Raw genomic sequence first — 22220 nt, 5'->3', positions numbered from 1 at the left:
ATGTTTTAACTGAAACAATTCAGCTACTTCTGAGAGTGAGGTTAGGAAACATTGTTTGTCCATATGTTTTTTTTTTAAATTCTTACCACCATTTCATTGAGACTCTCCAGTACCTCCATGCCTTGGAGCAGGGACATGAAATTTGGCAGGGGCTCACCCTCCTGTCAGGAATGTGCATTTTTGCTGTCTGCACAAAAACAAGCCTGAATTTGGCCCCAATATAAGTCTCTGAAAATCATAGTTCTTACATGCTCAGTAGAGGTGTGTGAGAGGGTGGCTACATTATACTCTTAAGATTGCATTTCCACTGAGCATGCCCAGTCTCCAGACAGCTCATACATACCAACCAAATCAAGCATGCTCCATCCCTACAGTGCACCTGAGCATGCTCCATCGTGGGGCCACAAGGACTGAGTAGGACAGTCCCTGCAGCAGGGCCTGCTTTAGGCCGATTCGCCCGATTCCCAGGAATCGGGCCCCACGCCTTAGGTGCCTTTTTAATTTTTTTTACTTACCCTGGCTGCGGTCTGCTCCGGGGTCTTCCGTGGCCCCGCTCCCCTGACCAAAGCGCCGGCGGGAGCGCGGCTGCCCCAGAGCCCCGCTCTCCCAGCTGGAGCTCTGGCTGGAGTGCAGCAAGCCCCATGGCCCCGGCTGCAGCTCCGGCTGGAGTGTGGCAAGCCCCGCGGCCCCGCTCTCTCGGCTGGAGCTCCGGGCCCTTTAAATAGCCCCCAGAGCCCTGGGGTAGCGGGGGGCTATTTAAAGGGCTGGGGCTCCAGCTGCCTCTGCCACCCCGGTCCTTTAAATAGCTGCCGGAGCCCCGCCGCCCCCATGCATTCCCCAGGGCTCCCGCGGTTATTTAAAAGGTCCGGGACGGGGTAGAAGCAGGGGAGCCCCGGGTCTTATAAATAGTCCCCAGAGCCCTGGAAAAGCAGGGGGGCTTGGGAGCTATTTAAAGGGCCGGGACTCCAGCTGCCTCTGCTGCACCCCCTGCCCTGCCCACACCAGCCCCGCACCTCTGCCAGCAGCCAGCCCTGCACCCCCTGCCCACAGCCAGCCCCTGCCAACCCCCCTGTCCTGTCTTCAGCCAACGCCTGCCACACACCCCTGCGGCCCTGCCCAAAGCCAGCCAGCCCCACACATGCCCCCTGCCAGCACCAGCCCTGCACTGCCCACACCCCCTGCCCTGTCTCCAGCCAACCCCTGCTGCATCTCCCTGCCTGAAGCCAGCCGGCCCCACACTCCTCTGTCTCCAGCCAGCCCCACACCCCTTGCCCTGCCTGCAGCCAGATCCTACCTCCAGTCAGCCCCTGCCCTGCCTCCAACCAGCCCCATGTCCACCGCTGCCCTGCAGTTCCCAGGGCAGTAACCCTGCACACCTGCTTCAATGAGGGGGGCAGGGAGCAGCTGGGACCCACACATGTGCACACCCCCAGGGAGTGGCGAGGAACCCACACATGTGAAACGGCATTCATTAATAACCAATCAACAGCATATATGCTGCAATGTACATAATATATAATTTTATTATTTATATAGTTATGGAAAGTAAATAATACATGGAAGAAAAGAAAGGCTTTTTTTTTTACACTTTTTTTTTTTTTTAGTCATCCCTGCCAGGGCCCCACCGAAAATGTTCGAATTGGGCCCCGCACTTCCTAAAGCCGGCCCTGCCCTGCAGCTGTGTCAGTGACCAGGACGTGATCAGTTATTCCCAGTGACTGGAGCAGGCCATGTGGTCAGCAGCCAGGTGCCTAAGCCAAGGGTCAGAGCCAAAGTCAGAAACTAGGAATTGGAGCCAAAACTCAGGCCTGGGTTACCTGGAGTGAAGCAAGGCAAGAGCAGGCAATACTGCAGCAGAGGGCAAATGCTTTGAGCAGCCACTGAACTGCTGCTGCTGGGCTTCACAGCTGGCCTACTGACTCCTCCCAGGATTCAGGTGGTGTAGCCAATCAGGCCTACCGCAGTCCAGCTGTGCTGGTTAGGGTGCCTGGAGAAGGCTCTGCTGAAGACCCTGCTTCCTGCCAGATTGTGTCCTCATACTGCTGGGGGTTTAGAGGTGCCGGAAAGCAGAGGCCTGTCTCTTCTGTGCTCCTGCACTGGCAGAAAGGAGGAGGAATGAGCAGGGCCGTCCTTAGGCATACACAGCATATACGACTGCGTAGGGCACCCGAAAATTTGGGGCACCACCCTTGCTGGCTGCAGCGCGGACTCCTCTCCAGTCCCTCCCCAGCCCTGGGCTGGCAGGCTTCTCCCCGACCTGCCCCCCCTGCCCCCTTCCCCCTCAGTCAGCCGGCTGAGGGCTCCGGCTTGGGCAGGGCCTCACGGGGCCAGGAGCGGAAGTTTGCATGGGAATGAGCAGGGGGAGCTGAACCAGGCAGGGAACAGAGCGGGTGGGGGAGGGAATACCCGGAGGCTGGGAAGAGTGGGGGAGCCGAGCTCGGGGAGCAGAGCCAGACACGGGACTTCAGGGAGCGGAAGGGCGGAGAAGGAACCGGGCTGTGGGTGGCTGGGGGGAGCTGGGCTGGGAAGGGAAAAGAGTAGGGGGGCGGTTCTTTATCTGGCTCAGTGAACGAGCAGCAAATGCACTAGGGCCTCCTGGGGAGCAGGCTGGGGCCCCAGGGGAGAGCAGTTATTCCGAGCAGCCCCACACTGTACCTGCACCTCTCCCCTCTTCTGCCCACGTGCTCTGCCCTGCCCTGCCCTGCCCTACCAGCAACTCCCTGTAATCTCTCTCCTAGTCTCCTTTTCATTCCACCTCCCTCTTCTCTGAAGTTTAAGCCCACACACCAAGGATCCCCTTTGGACCATCACTTTTCCTCTCCTCCCTTCCCCAGCAGCAGCGGGCTGGGAGGAGGGAGAGGCAGCCTGACTAATGCAGTTGCAGAGAACTGAGGAGCAGAGAGGGAAAGGGAGGGATGCAGGCAGGAGCACCCCTAGCCTTTTTGCCGACCCCACCCTGACTCCCCTCCCAAAAGGCAGTGGCCAATTAGGAGTCTGTCCCTAGGAGTGGCCCTGGACACAGGGCTAGGCTGGAAGCTGTAGGAGGCTGGGAGGTCGGATAAGAACAGAGGCGAAGAGCCAGGCTGAGGAAATGGGAGCAGGTGCCCCTGGAGCACATGTCCCTCCTGAACCTAGAGCTTGAGCCACAAAGAGATCATGTTCAAAATCGTCACAAGCATTCCCTAATTTTGGATGCCCAATTTGAAATACATAGGCCCTAATTTTCCAGCATACTTACAAGTGCTATAAGAATGTTGTGTTCCAAGCACAGATCCAATTGACTTCATTGCAGGACAATGAGTTGCAACTAAGCAGTTGCTGCAGCAGCACACGTTAGTGGGGGCTTTGCCTGTTTTTATTCTACACTGCACAAACTGCAAAGACATTAGTCCCATAAAAGGGTGAGAAAAACCTCTCATGGAAAAGGCCCTGAGCCAACCGGGGCCGGGGGGAGCCTCGGCAAGCAGACAATCTCCAAGATAGTGGGCATTAAGTTGCTACATGGAACAAATAAAACAAATACCTTTAAATAAAACTACCGCTAGGTTTCTCAATGAGGCCTTCACAGATATCTCCTCCCCCCGCCCTCTCAATCTTTCACAGAAGCTGATCTGGGCACAAGAGCTCTGTTTGAGAGAATGCTTCAATAAAACGAATTCCCTTCACCTCCATAGGCAGGCCTGCCCACTCACTCAAATACAACACACATGCACCCTTAAAGCCTATCCTTTCCTTCTTCCATCAGAAAATGTCTAATCAGCACTACTCTTTACCCTTCTGAAAATGTGTATGTGTTGCCCCCTGCACTCCACAGGATGTCTACACAGACATGCTACATTTTCATCTTCCAAGTAAAGTGTTTTCCACAGTACATATGTTACAGGCTGCTGAGACAAAGATCCCCTGGCAAGCTTAGCTAGAGCCAGGAAATCTCCACTCAGAGGTCTGAAATCCGAGCTGGGACTCAGATTCGCTGTGCAAGGAGTAGAGGTTCTAGTCTATTAACCAAAGCAGATGTACAAGAATCATTCTGCCAGCTGCATCTGTCACTATTTTTTCCATGTTAAATTGACTTTTCCTCTTAGTCATCTGAGCCTTTATCACAGAGGGCAAGAACCAGCAAGCAGGGATGTCGGTCGTGGTCAATTCGTTCTCTAGGGCAGTTAGTTTTCCCTAGCTCCCAGTTCCAGAATCCTTTGGCCTTGCCAGAGTCCTCATGAGCCCTCCACTACTGATCACTTGATATTCTCTGTGCTGCAGGGAGCATTACACAGTTCCCAGCCGTCTGCCCAGAGAGAACCGGACAGGATTCTCTTCAGAGCAAAGTAATTTACTGTTATCCTGGGGCTTCAGCTTCCCACTCCCTGCACGGCACTGCCATCCTGCAGTGGGCCAAGGAGTGAGGGTCTGCAATCAGAAATCAAATTCAACTAGAGCTGGACTTAGGCAAAGCAAGTGCTCATTTCAGGCCCAAGATCTACAGCAGATGCGCCACAAAACAAATGTAGGTTGTCCCCATCTGCTGCTTTGGGAGGAAAATCGCTGCCACCGGTATCAGTCTGCCCCACCCCACAGAGTGGGAGAAATTCCCTCCTAAACTCTTTCCTAGCAATGGGTCTGCAGGGGCACTTCTTGTCCCCATGGAAGAAAACTGCTACCAACCTCCCTCTCTCCAGCAAAACTGGAGAGAGACTTTTGGGAGCTCCACAGTCAGGCCTCTCATTTATTAGGCCTGCAGTAGCTTGGGGCCCGGCCAATCCTCAAGTGAGCCCTGACCTTAAGGATCCTGTGTGACGCTGTATTGAATATAAGTGACCATTTATAATATTACTGATACCAGTATTATAAATTTGCAATTAATCTTATTTAAGATATACCATGTAAGGTGTCAGTGGAAAAGTTACGATTGGCTAAATATGATAATCATGTTTATACGTATGTATCATCTTTGAATTGTGAGTTTTAAATATGTGTGGTATATTTGTATATGAAACCTGTGCTGTGTTTCTAACACCCCCAGAAAGACTGTCATCAGCACCATCCAGCCTGCTAGATGGCCTGTCAAAGGCAATCAGCTGCACAATGAACCCACTGAGAGAAGGCAGAGGTTACACCTATGAGTCAGCAGGAAATGTAGGGACATGCTTCTGGACAAGGGACTCTAAGGCTTTTCCATGCCATATGTTGTAGGTTTGTGTCTGGGACAAAAGAAGTACAAGCCACATGGAAAAGGATAGAAAAAGGCAGCTGCATCTTCCCCATTTTGTCTTCAATCCTGCTTATCTCTGGAGCAACTTCTCTACAAACTGAAGCATGGAACAAAGGACTGACAGACTCATCCAAGCTGTGGATGTGTTCCGGAGGGAGTCTACAAAGCAGCATGGGCAGCGGATATAATAGGCCAGGGGAGGCTCTGCTTCCCCTGGCACTGCCATGGCCACCAGACCTCCGGTTGTGGGGTTTGGCGGCAAAGTTTTTGCTTTATTATGCCCATGCAGGTTCCGGTGCAGCTGAGGAGGCACATACTGCCTCCTCAGTCGCCCTGGAACCTGCATGGGGCATATTAAAAGTGTCTTCTAACAGACGCTTTTCCCCTGGGCGGTGGGTGGTTGGGTCTGGGGAGGGGAGGCAAAACATGGCTGTGGCCAGCCCTTGGTTCCTCCAGGCGGGAGGAGGCTCGGGGCTTCAACCAGCCTGGCCAGAGCTTCTCTGGGCAGGGTTGGGGGAAAGCTCGGGGCTTCGGCCGGCCTGGGACTCCTGCAGCTGGGGGTGGGAGGTGCTCTCCGGGCAGCGGGGGGAGGAGGGGAGGTTGTGGGTCCAGCTGTGGAGGGGATGGGGGAGCAGGAGGTGTCGGGGCTCTGGCAGTGGGGAGGCTGTGGGTGGAAGGGGCGGAGCCGGGGGCTAGCCTCCCCAGAGCAGGGCTCCACAGCAAACTCACCAATGCTGCTAAGAACCTGACATATGGACTCTGAAGTCATATGTACGTATCTGACTGTTTTGACCATTTAACAACTCTCATCTTGTTCTTTTCTTTTCTAATAAAGCCTTTAGTTTTCAAATACTAAAAGACTGGCTGGCAGTGTGATATTTTGGGTACGATCCAAACTAATATTGATCTGGTAACATAGCTGGCTCTTTGCAGATCAGAAGAATATTTTATACAGTGAGCAGAGTTATAAATAACTTCTCACTGTACTGGACCTAGGTGCTGACTGGAAGCCAGAGAACTGGAATGCAATAAAGGGGGCTGTGTGGTTTCTTTTTTCAGCTTCTTGATAACCAGCCTGGGGGACCAGGAGCACATTTTGTGACTGGTTGGTAACTGTAACTACAGTATTAACCTCCAGTTCTGGGAGAATCTGCTCTTCTTTTTGGAGCCTGCCCTGATCTTGGCATTTTCAGTGAGGGCTACCCTAGGCACCACGGCCACCATCCTGTACAGCAGGTCAGAGCAGAGTGCTATGGAACTGGCTGTGAGCTGACCGAGCATGTCTGTAATGTCTTGTTTTACTTGATTTTACAGCAGTTTTTCCAATAACTAACTCCTACTTACATCCATCATGCCTTCCTACTTCCTCCTCCTCATGATACTCCAGTCCAGGAGTCCTACAAGCCCCATCTAATTAACTAATCAAAATATCAAAGGAACACTAACTCCTAGTCTAGGTTAGCAGCTTAAAAGGCAGTTTACGTCAACCGATCTCTGTAAATGTCTACACTACAGGGTTGTCCCACCAATGTAAGTCCCCCACTACACTGATGTAATAACCCAACCTCCACGAGAGGCATAGCGCTTAGGTCCTTGTAGTTAGATTGGCACAGTTTCGGTGTAGACATTGCATTACTTACACCGCCTGTCAGCACCAGCTGGGAGCCCGACTATCTGGCACTGAGAGCCAGAGCTGTTAGTTCCAGGTAGCTGAGCTCCCAGCTGGGAGCTCTGCGCAGAGCTGACAGCCTGGGCTGTCAGCCCTCCGCACCACCCCACTTAAGTTGACAGAAGTGCTCCTGGTGAGGACAGGACAGTAGTGTGGACATGAAAAAACGCAGTAGTTACTGCGGTGGCTGTAAGTCGACCTAACATAGGGCAACTTATTTGAGTAGTGTAGGCCAGGCCCTAGTCTTCTAACTGCATGGAGTAGCCACAAAACCCTTGGGTTAGTTTTGTTTTTAAAACGACTCCCATCATCCCTCCTGCTATTCTTTGCACCAGTGAATGTACACCCCAGAGCTGGTTTCATGCCCTTTCCCCAACACTGATTTCTCCTCTCTGCTAATATGCTGTATTGTGTGTCAGGACATCTTCCTGCAAATGACACTGCATACTTCCCTGTGGCAGCAGCAGGGGCAGTGACGTTGTTAAATGAATGTGCATCCAGAAAACACTGGAATGGCAGGCCTGGTGCCTCCAAGGTGTCCTTCCTTTTAGACTCAATGTGTAATAAATAATAACAATAATACTTCATACTTGTATAGCTAATTTCATCTCAAGATATTAAATTGCTTTTCACAGCCAGATAAGGGTCATATTAAGCTAATTTTACAGATGGGGAAACTGAGACCCAGAGACATTAATTGATTTGCTCAAGATTCCAGTGTCAGTGAGTGAGATATGAATAGGACCTGGCTCCTCCCAACACAAGGCTGTACTGACTCTAGGCCTTGGTGGGTTCCCAACACACAAAGACACATCTAGTAGTAAATTATTTGCTAGGACTGGCAGGAAGGGATCAACTGCTAGGGTGACCTACTTGTAGTTATAGGAAGTACACAGTAATTCCTTGCCTGGTCCTTGGGGACAGTCCAGTAGAAGGAAACTGAGCTACTCCTGTCCCGTCTTCAAATACAAACCTCTCTGGGAGATATTCGTAAATGGACTTGGGTTTGTCTCTGTCTCCTGGGAGTTGCCTGGTGGGAATATAACTGCACTAGCTGTTCATTTGTTTTGCTTTACTGCTTTTGCACCTGTATGAGCAGACTACAGGACATCCCAGGCTGCAGGTACATAGGTAGGTATTCTGCATCAATGTCCCTATGTGAAACTCCTCCCAGGAACATGTTTACTGTGGTCATCATCTCTGGCATTTAGTTCTCATCAGGTTCCCTGTGCTGGGGACCTGTGTTCCCTAGGTATTATTGGACCCACCCCACTTGCATTTAAATCAATGAAAAAGCCCTACTGAATTCAGTGGTGCAGGAGTACATCTACAGGTCAACATTTCCAATCCTTGGTGCCTAGGTTAAGCTCCAAAATTAGGAACGAAAGCAGAAGTAGCCTGATTTTTCTTAAATGCTGAGTAATCCCAGCGCCCATTACAGTCAAAGGGAACTGCAAGTACTCAGTAGCTTTGACGGTAACGACTCTGCTGTTTAGGTGCCCAGTTACGGGTTTAGGAGTCTGACTTTGGGCACTAGGGTTTGGAAACTCCGGACCCAGCCCTTAAGCAGAGGACTCGTCTTCTCGAGGGCTAAACGGCTTTTCCCGGGTCCTGCTTGTACTGCCATTGCCCCTGCGAGGAGACCCGGGGCCTGGGCCTGCCCGGGGACCCCGGCTGGTTCCCTTTGCCGCCGGCACTTTGTCGCGCTGCCTCCCGCGCCGCCGCCCCATGTCAGCGTCTCCTCTCCCCGCGGTGCTGCCGGGGCAGGAGCTGCGCGCGCCCCTGCGGCCTCCCGGCCCCCGCCAGCACGAGCTGCGCTGCACGTGACAGCGCGCGCCGCGGTGTCTCAAGGGGGGAAGGGGCGCGCGCGCTTCTCGCCCGGCCCCCGCGGCTGGGGGTGCGGATGTGGGGGCGGGGCCGGAGGCGACGTCTCCACTGGCCCAAGCGCTGCAGGGGCGCGCGACTCTCCCGCCGTTGGGCCAATAAGAGCCGTTGCCTCGGGCCCTTGTCCCGGGGCCAGGCAGCCTGTGCCCCAGCGGCCTCCCCCCGCCGGGCAAACGGCAGCCTGGGCTGAGCCGCCCTGACCCGCCAGTAGGGGCCGCCCGCGCTGAGCCTCCCTCTGCAGCAGCGGCCCGCGGCTGCTCTATGGGCCCGTGGGGCCGGGCGAGGCCCCTCTGGGGCTGCCCAAGGAGCTGCCTGTTCACACGTGACCATTGGATGGCACGAGACCCCGCTCCGTTAACACCCTTTAAACCGTTTCATGTATGGACACTTGCGCGCTGTGCGGCGGGGCTCCCCGGGCCTGTGACGTGTCACTCAAACCACGAGGGGCTGAACCCTGCGCCGGGCTCCGCGCTGGCAGCCTCGCCTCCTTCGCGACCGACCGCGGGGGCGCAGGCAACAGTGCTGCCCTCACTAAAAATGGCGGCCACGCCCATTACTTACAATAACAGTGAAGCCAGATCACCCCGCGGTAAGTAGAAGCCATTCCCCTGCCCTTAGTAAACATGGCCGCCGCCAGGCCCCTTTGTTTCCCCAGCGGGGTTTGAGACCCGGCCGGGCCCGGAATGGCCGCCGCCCCCTGCGCGGTGTGGTTCGGGGCTCAGGCAAGAATCTCTCCCAGCTCCCTCGCCCCGGCGTGTGTCCCGCGGTGCCTGGCGGGCCCCGCCCTGCGCCCCCAGCTCCAGCCCCATCCCCGCCCGCCCTGCGCCCCCTCCCCCAGTGCCCCCCTACACTGCGCCCCCGCCCCCTACATGCCCTCACCTCACAGCTCCGCCCCTGCCTGTACTGCGCCCAACACCCTCCGCCCGCCCCTGCCCCCAGTGCCCCCCAGCTCTCCCCACCCACACTGCGCCCCCGCCCTCCACACACCCCCTAGCTCTGCCCCTGCCTGTACCCCGCCCCAACACCCCTTTTCCCCCAACTCCACCCCCACCCTTGCTGCGCTCCCATCCCGAACAACCCCTTGCCCCCCCAGCACTATCCCCACCTGCACTGTGCTCTCCGCCTTCAACACCCTCTTACCCCTGCTCCACCCCTATCTGCACTGCGCCCCCCAACACCCCTTTCTCCCCAGCTCCACCTGCACCCGTGCTGCGCTCTCTGCCCCCAACACCCTCTTGTCCCCCACAGCACTATCCCCACCCGCACTGTGCTTCCTGCCTCCAACACCTGCTTATCCCCAGCTCCACCCCTGCCCACACTGACTGGGTGCCCTGCTTCCAATACCTCCTTGCCCCCCAGCTCCAAACTGAAGGAGTTCCCCGCCCCTACTTGGTGCTGACTATGTGTTGCCTCTGGCAGGAGGAGAGAGCCGTTTGCCCCTACGATGCCAATCACCAGATGCCCAGAGCCTCCCTGGCTAAGCACATGGTGGCCTGCCGGCTGAGGAGGCTGCAGTACTCCAGAGAGGAGCAGGTAGCCACTTTCAGCTCTGGGCGGACTGGTTGGTTTTTTCCAGGGCCAGGAATCCCTTGGTAGGTTCTGCTGAGAGGAAATAGTTTGGCAGTCTTAAGAGATTTGGATTGGGTCAGACAAATCTGCTGTTTATACTCTAGGCCCAGAGAAATTGTATAAACAAAGGCCCTGATGCTGCAGGTGGATCCTTGCAGGTGGCCTGTGCACCTGCACAAGTCCAGTGAGAGACTGTCTGGGTGTGAAGGCCCAGTTGGGTTTATTAGACTACAGAATTGGGGAGCCCTGGTGGTTCTGGGTGGGGATGCTTGAGTCTTAGGTATAAACTCCAGAATGGTATAATTAATGTCTTTTGGCTTGTAGGCTGAAATGTATGACTCTACATTTTACTATGAGAAAGCAAAGATACCCACCATTACTATTGGTAAGTATGAATTTGGTAATGGTTGTACAGTGGAATGCAGACACTTCAGGTGACGATGTTACCTCAGTTGCTCCAGTGTAAGAGAAACTTCATTATTCTCACCATCTATGTTTTTTAAATAAATTTGGTTTGTGGCCCTTTAGCTTCATTCTGCAAAGCTGAGCAGCACACCTTTTTTCCTTACCCGATCCTAGTCAGAGGCTGTCTTTCCTTCTCATTTTCAAAGTTTGAAGAGTATATTATAAATTAATTCCCACTTAGTTATCAGCATATTTGTGGCAGATTGTTGTTTTTTCCATATCTCTAACACAGCTTGCAAGTTCCCTTTGCTTTGTTACTTTCTTGTTTGTGCACTGGAGTCATCTGTGATGTGAGTAGATCATATGTATATGTCATCTCCCACCTCAGCAGTTTGACCCAGCTCTAAGAATAGCGTTTAGCTGCTGCAGTAGAGCTTCTGAAGGGAGATCTGTTTTCACTGCAGTTCTGCCTAAACTAGTGGAAACATTAGTGTGGGATGGTTCTTGGTTGGGTGAGGGAGGATTCTCTTTAATGTCTCTGCAGTGCATTATTGTACTTGCTTCCAAATAAATCTTGCTCTGGAATCTAGAGGTTATTGCCACCAAGATTATAAGGCCCTTTTAAGGCAGATGAAAATGTGATCTTCAGTTACTTGTCCCTCTTTAAATGGCAGAGTTACAATTAACAGCTGTTTATATATCAAGTGTTTGAAAAATCTGCTCAGCACAGTAATAATAATAATATTAAATAATAAAGCAAGACACACAGTGTGAGTCTGTGTTCTGAGGAGTTTAGAACCTGAAAAACAGACAGGACACACTAGCAGGCAAGGCCGGCTCCAGGCATCAGCGAAGGAAGCAGGTGCCTGGGGCGGCACATCTGTCCATTGTTGGGGTGGCATGTCCGGGTCGGCGGCAGCGGCACTTCGGCGGAAGCCCAATCGGTCCACTTCAGTCTTCTGCGGCAATTCAGCGGCGTGTCCTTCACTCCCTGTCTTCCTCAGTGGCATTTTGGCGGTGGCTCAATCTTTCTTTCCTTCCCTCCCTCCCTCCCTCGCTGCTTGGGGCGGCAAAAAAGCTGGAGCTGGCCCTGCTAGCAGGACCAGAGAAGTAACTTGATATCATTTACATTTACTTGTAGAATAAATATAAATCTTATTAACTGGCTGTGGTTTGGTTTTCTGGACTAAAAACGTGGAATGGATGTCAGAACAAACCTTTAAAAAGTCAGAATATATTTGGTTAAAAATTTTCCATTACAGTCAAAGAATTCCTGAGTGTCTGATGGCCTTTTGCTGAACAGCATTAATTCAGGATGAGGAATATTTTCTCTCTGTACAATAACCACTGCCTACTTGTCCATTAAACCTTGCCAGCTAAAAGCACAGATCTAGCACATACCTCAGGGTGGACTTGTACAAAGGTGCAGGAGCTTTGTAAAATTCTCTTTTCCTTTTTTTTCAGATAAGGATCTACAATTTCAGATTATTAAACAAGCTAAAGCTTTAAGTGCAAAAGAAGGTGGAGGCTCCAGTGAAGGTAAGCGGAGTACACAGATTAAGCCAGGGGTTCTCCAGTTTTTCTGTAGTGTGGGCCATCTCTCCTCCCATTCATGATCACTCAAGCCATCTCTTTCCTAGTCTCCCTTGATCTCATTTGTGGGTTCACTGTCATACAATATTCATTTACTCCCTTACTTCCTCTGGTCCCCACAGCTGTGTTCTCCTCCCTCACCTGGGATCTGGGGAGGGTTCAAGTCCTCCATGTTCAACTCAAGAGCTATCTTCAGGACTGGAAATCTAGCCCTGCAAAGCACACGATGTTTCTTTAGTTCCAGTCCCACAATCCCGCTATTTAAAATCTTTCTCCTACTGACCCCCTCTGGCCCAGCTCTCTGAGCTGTCCCCTCCTCTGCCTTCCACACCCCAGAACCCCCTCAGACCAAACCCAACTCCCACTGCTGGGAATACTTTTCCTGGACAAGAAACCTTCCCTTTTGCTTTCACTTCCTCCTCTGAATCCCCCAACTAACATTTGTTTTATTGGGCGTGTGATATGTAGCTGTCTTTCATTGCCCCACAATACGTGAACCTTCAATTTCCGTTTTTACAATGGATTTTTGCAAACTTTCCTAAGAGGAGTTAGAGTGATTTAGTCAGAGGGGCCTGCTCCTCCGTAGATAGGATGGAGATTGTGTCCACCCATACATTTAAGTCCTTACAACCTGTCTTTCACTGATCAGAGAATATACAAAACAGCCTGGAGCCCAGGAAAGGACAGAAATAGATTTCTCAAGAGAATGAAAGATGAAATCAAGACAGCCTCTTGACAAACTGTGCTTGCTTGTACAGATGGCAGTAGAGCTACAGTGTGCGCTGTGGGAGTGTTTGTGGCACCTGGATAAAACTGCAGTAAGCTACTGACTGTCATTTTAAAATACACACATGCACAAATTAAGGTTGCCAGCCCTCCAGGATTGTCCTGGAGGCTCCAGGAATTAAAGAATAACTTTAGATTAAAAGATTGTCATGTGATGAAACCTCCAGGAATACGTCCAACCAAAATTGGCAACCCTAGTGTACATAAGGAAAAAAGTGTATGCTCGTTTTCCCTTTCTGACTTGCTAACTCAGCAGTTGAATTCAGCAGCACTGACTGGCAAACTTTTCTGCTCTGTTTTTCTTTCTCTAAAATAGAAATGGAAACCTGTAGAATGGGCTCTTTGGAAAGGAGGCACCTGGAAATTTTCATAGGATTGATTGCATATTTGGAAGATGTGAAGTTTTCCCCCCATGGTTTAATAAAGCTGTAGTAATGTTAATTTCAAATCTTAATCTAACCTGAATGCACTGAACAACTTTAAAAGAAAATAAATGAACACCAAAACATGTACCATATGCTGTATTGCAAAAATACATATATGGGCCACTAGGTGTCACAGTTATAGCTCACCATCCTAGTTTAACATTTTGCTCTTGCACTTTTTAGAAGCAATCTGAAGAAAGAACCAAAGTTGTCCAAACTGTTCACATTCACCTAATAACTTCTTAATTTATTATCAGGTTTTACTTGGTAAACACTTATTCTTTTCTCTCAAGCTCTCCACTAACGCAGAGTTGTAGTCCAGGTTTTCAATACGCAGTCATCAATATTAAATAAAAATATCCTTGATTCTTCTTTCATGAGCAGGGGTGAGACTGAAGGGGAATCAGGGAGATGAATGTTCTCCTTACTTAGGCTTTGTCTCCATTGACAGTGTGTGTTGAGTACATACGCTGCACACCCACCTAGCACAGGTATAAATAGCAGTGTCGATGGTGAGGCACTGCTTGGGCAAGTAGAGTAAAGACACACTTGAACTTTAGGGTATGTACTCTACTCACTCTTGACATGCACTAGCAGTGCCTCTCACATATACATGGCTATTTTTAGCAGTGTAGTGTTCCACTGCGGGAGTCTTTCTCCACTGCAAGGACAGGCTGTAGCAGTGGGGAGGCAGTGGAGAAAGACTCCAGCATCACCCCACTGCTGGAGCCTTTTCCTGCTGCAAGGAAAGGCTCTGGCATCGCTGTTGGAGCCTTTTTCCATTGCTTCTTCCCTGCCAGAGCCTTTTTTTTGCCACGTGTAGCTAACCACCACAGTGTGAATGCAGCCTGTTTTTCAGTGCAGCATGTAGATACACGTAACCTACATGCCCTTGGCAGCGTAGACAAGGCCTAAAAGCTATACAGCATCCTTTCTGCAAGTGATAGCCTTTCAGAAGTACCATATTCTGTTGTTTCAAGAAATTCACTTTGAAATGCTACAGTGTGTTGGAGAGAGCGTGACTGAGGGTTTGACTATTCTGTTTGAAGGAAATAAAATCTTTGCCAAAAACAGGGAGAGTGACTACAGTTTTAATAAATTGGGGACGCAGGTTTTTTTTTAGCCAGCAGGTAACAAATACATCTTGGTAACTGTATAGCTAGTGAGTAAGTGTAGACTAATAAATGGGAGGAGACTGGCAACTCTGTTTTGCCAATTGTAAATGTTTTGTTGCACATTACTTCTCTTCAGGGTTTTTCAACCGACTAGCAATGTGAGCAGGTAGAAGGTAGCCTGTTCTGAATCGTCTTTGAAAGTATTCGGCGCAGACAATTGAGCATTATCTATTTGATTAAACAGAGGCTTTGAATCCAATTATTGCCAATAGAATGTTGGCTGTTAACTAGTTTGCAGTTGAAATTTGGAAACACATTTAAAAATAAATATGGACTATTGGACCAGAACAAAAAGATTCTTTTGCAGGCTAGTGGGCTGCCACTAATAACATAATACAGGAAATGCTATTGTGGACTAGTTAGTTTCTGTGGCCATTCTCTCCCTTTCCCCCCAAAGAGCCCTCCTAGTCCCTGCAGGAGACACCAAAACTCCTGGCTCCCCAGGTGCGTATTTGAGGAAAGTTAACGAAATAGAAGTGTAGGGGCCATTTGGTGACAGTCTGTTACAGAGTCGTCATTTCATGAAGCAGACTTCAGTGATTTCCTAAAATTAGGCCAACTAAAGCACTTTTTAAGCTACCCAAATCCAGTGAAGCTAAAGAAGTCTGTCTTGCACAAGTGAAAAGTATGTAAATAGTGTCCAAGTTTCTAGTGCCAGCACACTTGCTCTTCCCCACAAGTTTCTCTGTGTATTTCCATTTTATAGAAGTAATAATGTCCATTTGTTCACAAGCTTTAGGTGCCTATTCTTCACTGCCTGTTGAAGTTCCCCAAAACCACAAACGCTTCATCTGTGACCTGACTCAAGCTGATCGTCTTGCAATCTATGATTATGTCCTGGAAGAGACGAAGAAACAGATGTCCAGATCCCAGGCCACTGAAAACGACAGTGATCTCTTTGTAGATTTGGCTGCTAAAGTCACCCAAGGTTTGAGAAATATTCCAGTTCTTGAGTTTTACAACAGTTAGAGGGATTTGGTTGAACATCTATTCAGGTTTGAATTAATAAAATGTAAACCAAATTGTGGATTCTAGGAAAAGGGCAAAAATTAGGCAAACTAGCCTGGAAAAGAGATGGCAAATACTCTTTTTGTATTTTTCTTTTATTTAAAAAAAAAAAGAAAAAGGTACAGTTCAGGACACAGGTAAGATACCTTCAGATCCTGTAATGTGTGGTGTTCTTTGTGTAGTTGCCTGTTGTATCTTTTTCTTTTCCACCTTCAATTCTGCCAGCTTTCTGTCCAAACAGTTCTTCTCTCATTGTATCTATTGCCTGCATGTCAGCAGGAGGAGGGATCCTTCATTTTTGCTGCAACAGGCTGCAGTACTTTGGCTCACAACTGAATGTGAAATTTTGCAAGATTTCTGCTGTGAAAGCTGATATGAGATTAAAGCAGCATGGAACACTAACAATAGAAATGTGATAAGAGACACATGATAGTCATTTGGCACAAAGACAATTCTGGAGAAATATATAAACTAGTGAGACAGATCAGGACTCTTCCAATTACTATATTCTGTAAAACGAACAATATACATGCAGGGGGAAAAATGCCTTATTTCTGGAGCACGATCCTGCAAAAAGATCTGCATGGCCATAGACATTTACATTTGCTGGATTGATCCTTCTGTTTGCCAGACTTCCGCAGTTCAATAATATGGGTTTTGAAAATGTGACTTGTAAATTAGTATTTAGGATAGTTGTTTTTAAATAACTTATTTCAAGTCACTACATTGGTCTTACTGCAGTGTCTCAGAGTTCATGTAATAATTTTGTATGGTGGCTTGAATGCCTTTTATTTTGGTTGTTGATTTTGGTCTTTACTGTGTAAGCAGATCTCTTCCAGCTTTCTCTCCAACTTCCGTAGACACTGTTTGATGCTGTAAATAAATACCAGAGAAACATCTGTTAAAAGAACTTGACACAAACTTACCTTTAGTCCTGTAAACAGCACCATTGTAAGACAGCCCAATTACGTATTCTCAGGTGCCGATGTATTGCCTCTAACTTTTTTTTTTTTTTTTTTTAGTTTGTTTAACCACTTGTTTCACATTCAATTTGTATTAGACGATGGTCAAAAAGGTCCAAAGTCTCATCTTGAAATCCTGGCAGAAATGCGGGACTATAAAAGACGGAGGCAGTCGTACAGAGCTAAGAATGTTCATATAACAAAGAAATCTTACACTGAGGTGAGCATCAAATCTTTTTGTAGAGAGTGCAAGTCCTTGCAGGTATTAGAATGCTCAATCTTTTCACGGTGTACACTCTCTAATGTGCTCTATTCAGATTAGTAAAAACAGTTTTAACTATGATGCCTAGGCAAAAAAATCTTAAAGAAACTTTCTGACCAAGTCTGAAGATGTGGGGTAGTAAATGTGTTAGCAATTTTATAAATCTCAAAAAGAAATGTTAATGGTTTAAAGTATTTTTCTCCTCTGGTTGGTTGTCAGTGTTTCGTGGTATCACTTTGTGGCTATCCTGTAGTTTTGAGCTATGTCAATTTGAAAATTGCATAAACTAGTTAGAGGGGCACTGCAGGGTTAAAAAACCACATGTATTTAAAATGCATTTTTCCTTATCCCAATTACAATACCGACAGCTGAGACTGTTAAAAATGAAAGAACTTTAAAAATCTTGTGCCCATCATGTTGGTTGTTTTTTTCTTCATTCCTGAACAGTGAGGCTAGACTAGTCAATTTCAGTATCTGTTTCTTGTGCCTTAGCTGTTTGGGGTTGCAAAGACTTCAGAGAAACGTTTTCAGATGCAAACAGAAAACTTTTTTCACTGCAAGTTACTGATTATATTTATCACAGCAACTTTTAATACTGAGTTTTGTACGTGCAAATTCCAGCAACCTGCATGTTGATAGTGTCCCTTTACGGTGCTTTTTAGTAAAGTTACTTTGGAGTTTTTATTTCAGCAAACAAATGTTTTTCTGTACAAATATCTAGTGCATTTAAAAACCACACCTCAGACCTCCTCTTTTGCCTGGTCTATTTTAGCTTCAAGTTTTCTTTTACTAATCTCTTCCCAGGTAATTAGAGATGTGATTGGTGTGCACATGGAAGAACTCAGCAGCCACTGGCAGGAGGAAGGTAAACCAGACAATGCAGACACGTGTGAAGGAGGAAAATCTTCCATTTCAGCAAAGTCTTCAGGAAGGTATTAACAAGAGCCTCACAGCACTCACCACCAAAATGCTTTCTTTGTGCAGGGACACTGACAACTGTTCATCCATAGCGACCTATTACTGTATTCTAGTAGCACATAGAAAGCCCAGTTGAGAAATAGACCCATTGTACTGGGCAGTACAAATCCATACTAAGATAGTCCTTGCCCTGAGGAGAGTATGGCTTACGTAGACATGACAAAGGACCGGAGAAAAGAAGTGTTATTCCCATTTTGCAGATGGGGAAATGAAGTGACTTTTTCCTAAGGCCACACAAGCAGTTTGTGGCAGAGCCAGGGCATGAACATAAGCTCCCTGAGTCCTAGTACAGCACTGTAACCACAGGTTTCAGATCGTCACAGAGCAACTAAGGAGAGAAAAACCTGTGAAAATGTGACTTTTAAAACACAAGAATTGGTGGGGAGATGTGGGAGTGGAATTTTTGTCTCCTGCTGACAATAGCTCATCTCAGTTGATTAGACTCTTCTAGTTGGTATGCGTACTTCCACCTTTTCATGTTCTCTGTATGTATAAATATCTCCTGTCTGTGTGTTCCATTCTATGCATCCGAAGAAGTGAGCTGTAGCCCACGAAAGCTTATGCTGAAATAAATTTGTTAGTCTCTAAGGTGCCACAAGTACTCCTGTGCTTTTTGTGGATACAGACTAACACGGTTGCTACTCTTAAACTATTTTGAACTCCTTTTTTAAAAAACTGATTAGATGTCAAGTTGACAATGTCCCTTTAAGGTTCTCATAGGTATATGAACATAGCTGTGTTGCACTACTAGTGTATCTTATGTATACTTAACGTCAACAGTAATCCTTCACTTGGGTATTGAAAAAGAAAACAGGATAGACTTTATTACCTGTGTGACATGGAAGTGTGTCCGCGTCACTGTGTAATGCTTCCCATTTTTATTTCCTGACTTGGGTGGTTGAAATAGTAAATCGGATCTATATCAGCCTTTGCACCTAAAGAACTGGGGAAGAATTGCAGCCTGTCAAATGAGAGAAGCCAAAATCAGTGGTTAAAAGTGTCTGGTTTCCAAGCTTTTATTATCACAAACAAAAGAAGAAGAAAATGATCCTACCAAATGGGGTACAGTTCCTTTTCGTTGCCTACCAGAGGCAGACCGATGGAGATTAGAAGTATTCTAATAACTACAGTGTTTATGAAACTATGTATTAAACAAAACCAATGACTTTTTTTTCTTCAGAAATGAAGAGAGACGGTCAGCATCAGTGGACTCTCGACAGTCTTGTGGAAGCTCTAAGGATGTTGATCGATCTAGACACAGGAGAGATCCCAGCAGAAGTCCAGACAAACAGAAAAGAAGTAGAGAAAGAGGCAAAGACAGGGATTCCAGGAGAAAAAGAGAGAGGCAAGTGTTACTCTAAGCAATTTGTTTGCCTGTACCCAGTCAGTGATGATAGTCACCAGTGAAATGTAACGGTGCATCCGAGTTTAGTGCAGGAACATAATACTCCTTCCAAGTGGAAATGCAGGAGAATTCAGAGGCAGAATTTAATAACCCAGATCAGCCAAGCTAAGCCCCTGGCCACGCAGAATTTGCTGTGGGATCTTTAAAAAAACTACAAGTGATCCAGATTTCAGGGTTTAATCAGGGATCCAAAAGATGGCTCCCCCAGCAGTGACTTGCCCCTGACAATGCAGGAGCATTGGCTCAGATCTGACCCAAAGGGTCAGCTAGTGCTCTCTGCTTGTGTTATATATGGGCTGTATATTATGAATTAACCACACCTTGTATTACTGATAGTTACTTAGTTGCTGTACATGTAGTGAATGTTAATACATACTTCTGAGGAGTTTGCATGGGGATCTACCAGTTAGATTAATTGCCAGCTCTACCATTTGCTTCACTTATAGGTGTTGGATTCTTTTGTTCTAAATGGAAAGCTTTCCTAAGCTTCAGAACAAAATTGCCCGTAATGAATGACGCCAACACCACTGAAGAAGTAGAGAACTAAAAGTTTTTAGTACTAAAAGCGAAGAGATGATGACCTGCAATGGGATCTACTAATACAGAGTCTCATGCCCATAGAGCAGAGTTGATGGAGTCCCATAGAATTCACTTGGATCTGGCACTGGTGCAAGTGCTAGAGCCAGCAGATCCCAGCTGAGGATCTGGGTCCAAGTGTGGTTTTAGGAGCTTACTCAAAACACTTTCCTGGCAGCCTTCCGGGCTCTCTTTGTGACCCTATATTGGTTTATAACAGAAATGGAAGAAGTTGTATAGCACAATTCCTAGCAAGTGTGGATCAGCTCACAAAAACACAAATGCTTTGACCATATACTTTGGTGCATAGGCTGGAGTGGCTGCTTGTCTCATAAAATGGGCTTTACGCAGTTGTTTTTACAAAATACATTGTGCTCTGTCAGAGTGCAGGATTGTGCAATGAGACTTGAATAAAGCTTACTGGCAATGAACCCTCAAAGGGAAGACACGTGACAAGATTTTGAAGGAAGTGTTTAGATTTAAAGGATATTTTCAGTCTTGAAAGACTTCAGGCTTCTCTAATGTTCAGACTCTCATCAGTGAAAGTTCAGTCAGCCAAGCCGTTTTGGAGTAATCTGTTAAGTGCTGAGACCCTAACAAGACATTGGCTATAATGGCTTGTTTCTGTTTCAGGGCTGAAGACAAGTATCACAACCACAAAAGAAGAAAATAGAAAAAGGACTGTAAAGAAGATGTCAGCTGTTAGTTAAGGAAATAGACTTAAACTGGATCATTCAGAGCTGTGAATATCAGCAGCATGCTGATGGCGATAGCATTGTGTATTGAACGCTGTACCCAGAGCTGGGAGGCTGCCAATGACATCTTTCCCTCATCCTGACAACCGTACCATGGTCTCGTGTCTCAGATGGTTTTTATCTCTACATTAGAAGGTGACGTGTAATTTGTTGTATTGCCTTTGACTGATAAATGACAATGTAATAAATTATATTTTTCATGCAGCCCAACTTGGTCTGGTGATTGAAGTAAAAGAGGAAGCGACGAGGATTCAAATTTGTGCAGGTTTGCAGTGACTTTGGGAGGATACTCTATAGCAGTGGTCCCCAACGTGGTGCCTACAGGAGCCATGGTGCCTGCTGGGGCATTTATGTGCGCCTGCCTAGTGCCCAGCAGGGGAGAGAAACTGCGGCCCCGCACCTGCCGGGGACAGAGAACTCTAGGGCTGCAGGCGCCGGTGCTCTCTGTCCCTGGCAGGTACGGGGCTGCAGCTTCTCTCCAGCTTCTCTGGGGCTGCAGACTGTGGGTGCCGGAGTTCTCTGTTCCCGGCAGGCGCCAGTCCACGGCTTCTCTCCGGCTTCGAAGTCGGAGAGAAGCCTCGGCCCCGCCCCTGCCAGGGACAGAGAACTCTGGGGCTGCAGGCTGTGGGTGCCAGTGTTCTCAGTCCCTGGCAGGGCCGGGGCCATGGCTTAAGACAGAGAGAAACCGCAGCCCTCACCTGCGGGGGACAGACTTCATTCTGTGTTAAAGTAAGAGTAATAAATATATTTGGACCAGCAGTTCAACAATGTTTAACTTTTTTTAAATAAATAAGATGAAAACTGTTTGATATTTGTTTTATAAAAACTCCTTAATTTTTCTTACAGGTAGATAAAAAAGAGCAAATTCACATGGTAAGGTGAAAGAGTAATGGCCGAATAATTTAATTAATACCTCTTACATGTAAAATTACCCTTTTATCTTATGGATTCATATATTATGTATCTTAAATATGATTTTCCTATTTAATGTAAAAAATACAAAATAAGCCTTGTAAAATTGTTGGCGCCTGCCACACTGTGCTACTGGCCACAAAAAGGTTGGGGACCACTGCTCTATAGTCTTATGCATCAGTCATTGGAAACCTGAATAAAGTGCAGTGTGAAGGTGAGTCTGTTACAGGATGGCTAGTGCACTAGCCTCTGAAGACCTGGGTCCTAGGCTAAGTCACAAGAATGTGTTGACTGCCCTCATCCTAGTCTCCATTCTTGCATACTGCAAAGCTGTCGTGTTCAGCAGGGGTGGTAGGTTTGTAGAAATGTTGGTGGTGCCCAGAACCCGCCCACCCAAACTCTTCCCCCAACCTGCCTAAGGCTCTTGGAGGGAGTTTGGGTGGGGGGAGGAGGTCTGGGGTGCAGGCCCTGGGCTGGGGCAGGGGATTGGGTGCAGGCTCTGGGAGGGAGTTTGGGTGCAAAAGGGGTGAGAGGTTGGGCTCTGGGAGGGAGTTTGGGGGGGGGAGGGGGTCTGGGATGAAGTTTGGGTGCTGGGTGCAGGCTCCGTGCTGGGGGTGGGGGTGCAGGCTCTGGGATGGAGTTTGGAG

General features: G+C 48.1%; 1 protein-coding gene across 3 annotated transcripts; it reads left to right on the top strand.

Moving 5' to 3' along the window:
* The first annotated feature begins 8938 nt into the window (after positions 1–8938).
* On the top strand, positions 8939–20871 carry SNRNP48 (small nuclear ribonucleoprotein U11/U12 subunit 48). 3 transcript variants are annotated; one of them, XM_039526556.1, is made up of 9 exons: positions 8939–9351; positions 10182–10354; positions 10656–10716; positions 12201–12275; positions 15449–15643; positions 16784–16905; positions 17752–17879; positions 19106–19270; positions 20540–20871. In XM_039526556.1, exons 3-9 carry the CDS (start codon positions 10662–10664, stop codon positions 20577–20579), a joined length of 780 nt encoding a protein of 259 aa, XP_039382490.1. In that variant the 5' UTR covers positions 8939–9351; positions 10182–10354; positions 10656–10661; the 3' UTR covers positions 20580–20871. The 3 variants fall into 3 exon arrangements, with proteins under 3 accessions (XP_039382490.1, XP_039382489.1, XP_039382488.1); XM_039526555.1 differs by having other exon boundaries at positions 8942–9351; positions 10182–10295; XM_039526554.1 differs by lacking the exon at positions 8939–9351 and adding an exon at positions 9358–9484 and having other exon boundaries at positions 10182–10295.
* Positions 20872–22220: the final 1349 nt, after the last annotated feature.

This window comes from Mauremys reevesii, linkage group 2 (genome assembly GCF_016161935.1).
Source record: "Mauremys reevesii isolate NIE-2019 linkage group 2, ASM1616193v1, whole genome shotgun sequence".
Taxonomy (NCBI): domain Eukaryota; kingdom Metazoa; phylum Chordata; order Testudines; family Geoemydidae; genus Mauremys; species Mauremys reevesii.
The sequence above is the reverse complement of the archived record's forward strand: the minus strand, read 5'-3'. Positions and strand labels throughout refer to the sequence as shown.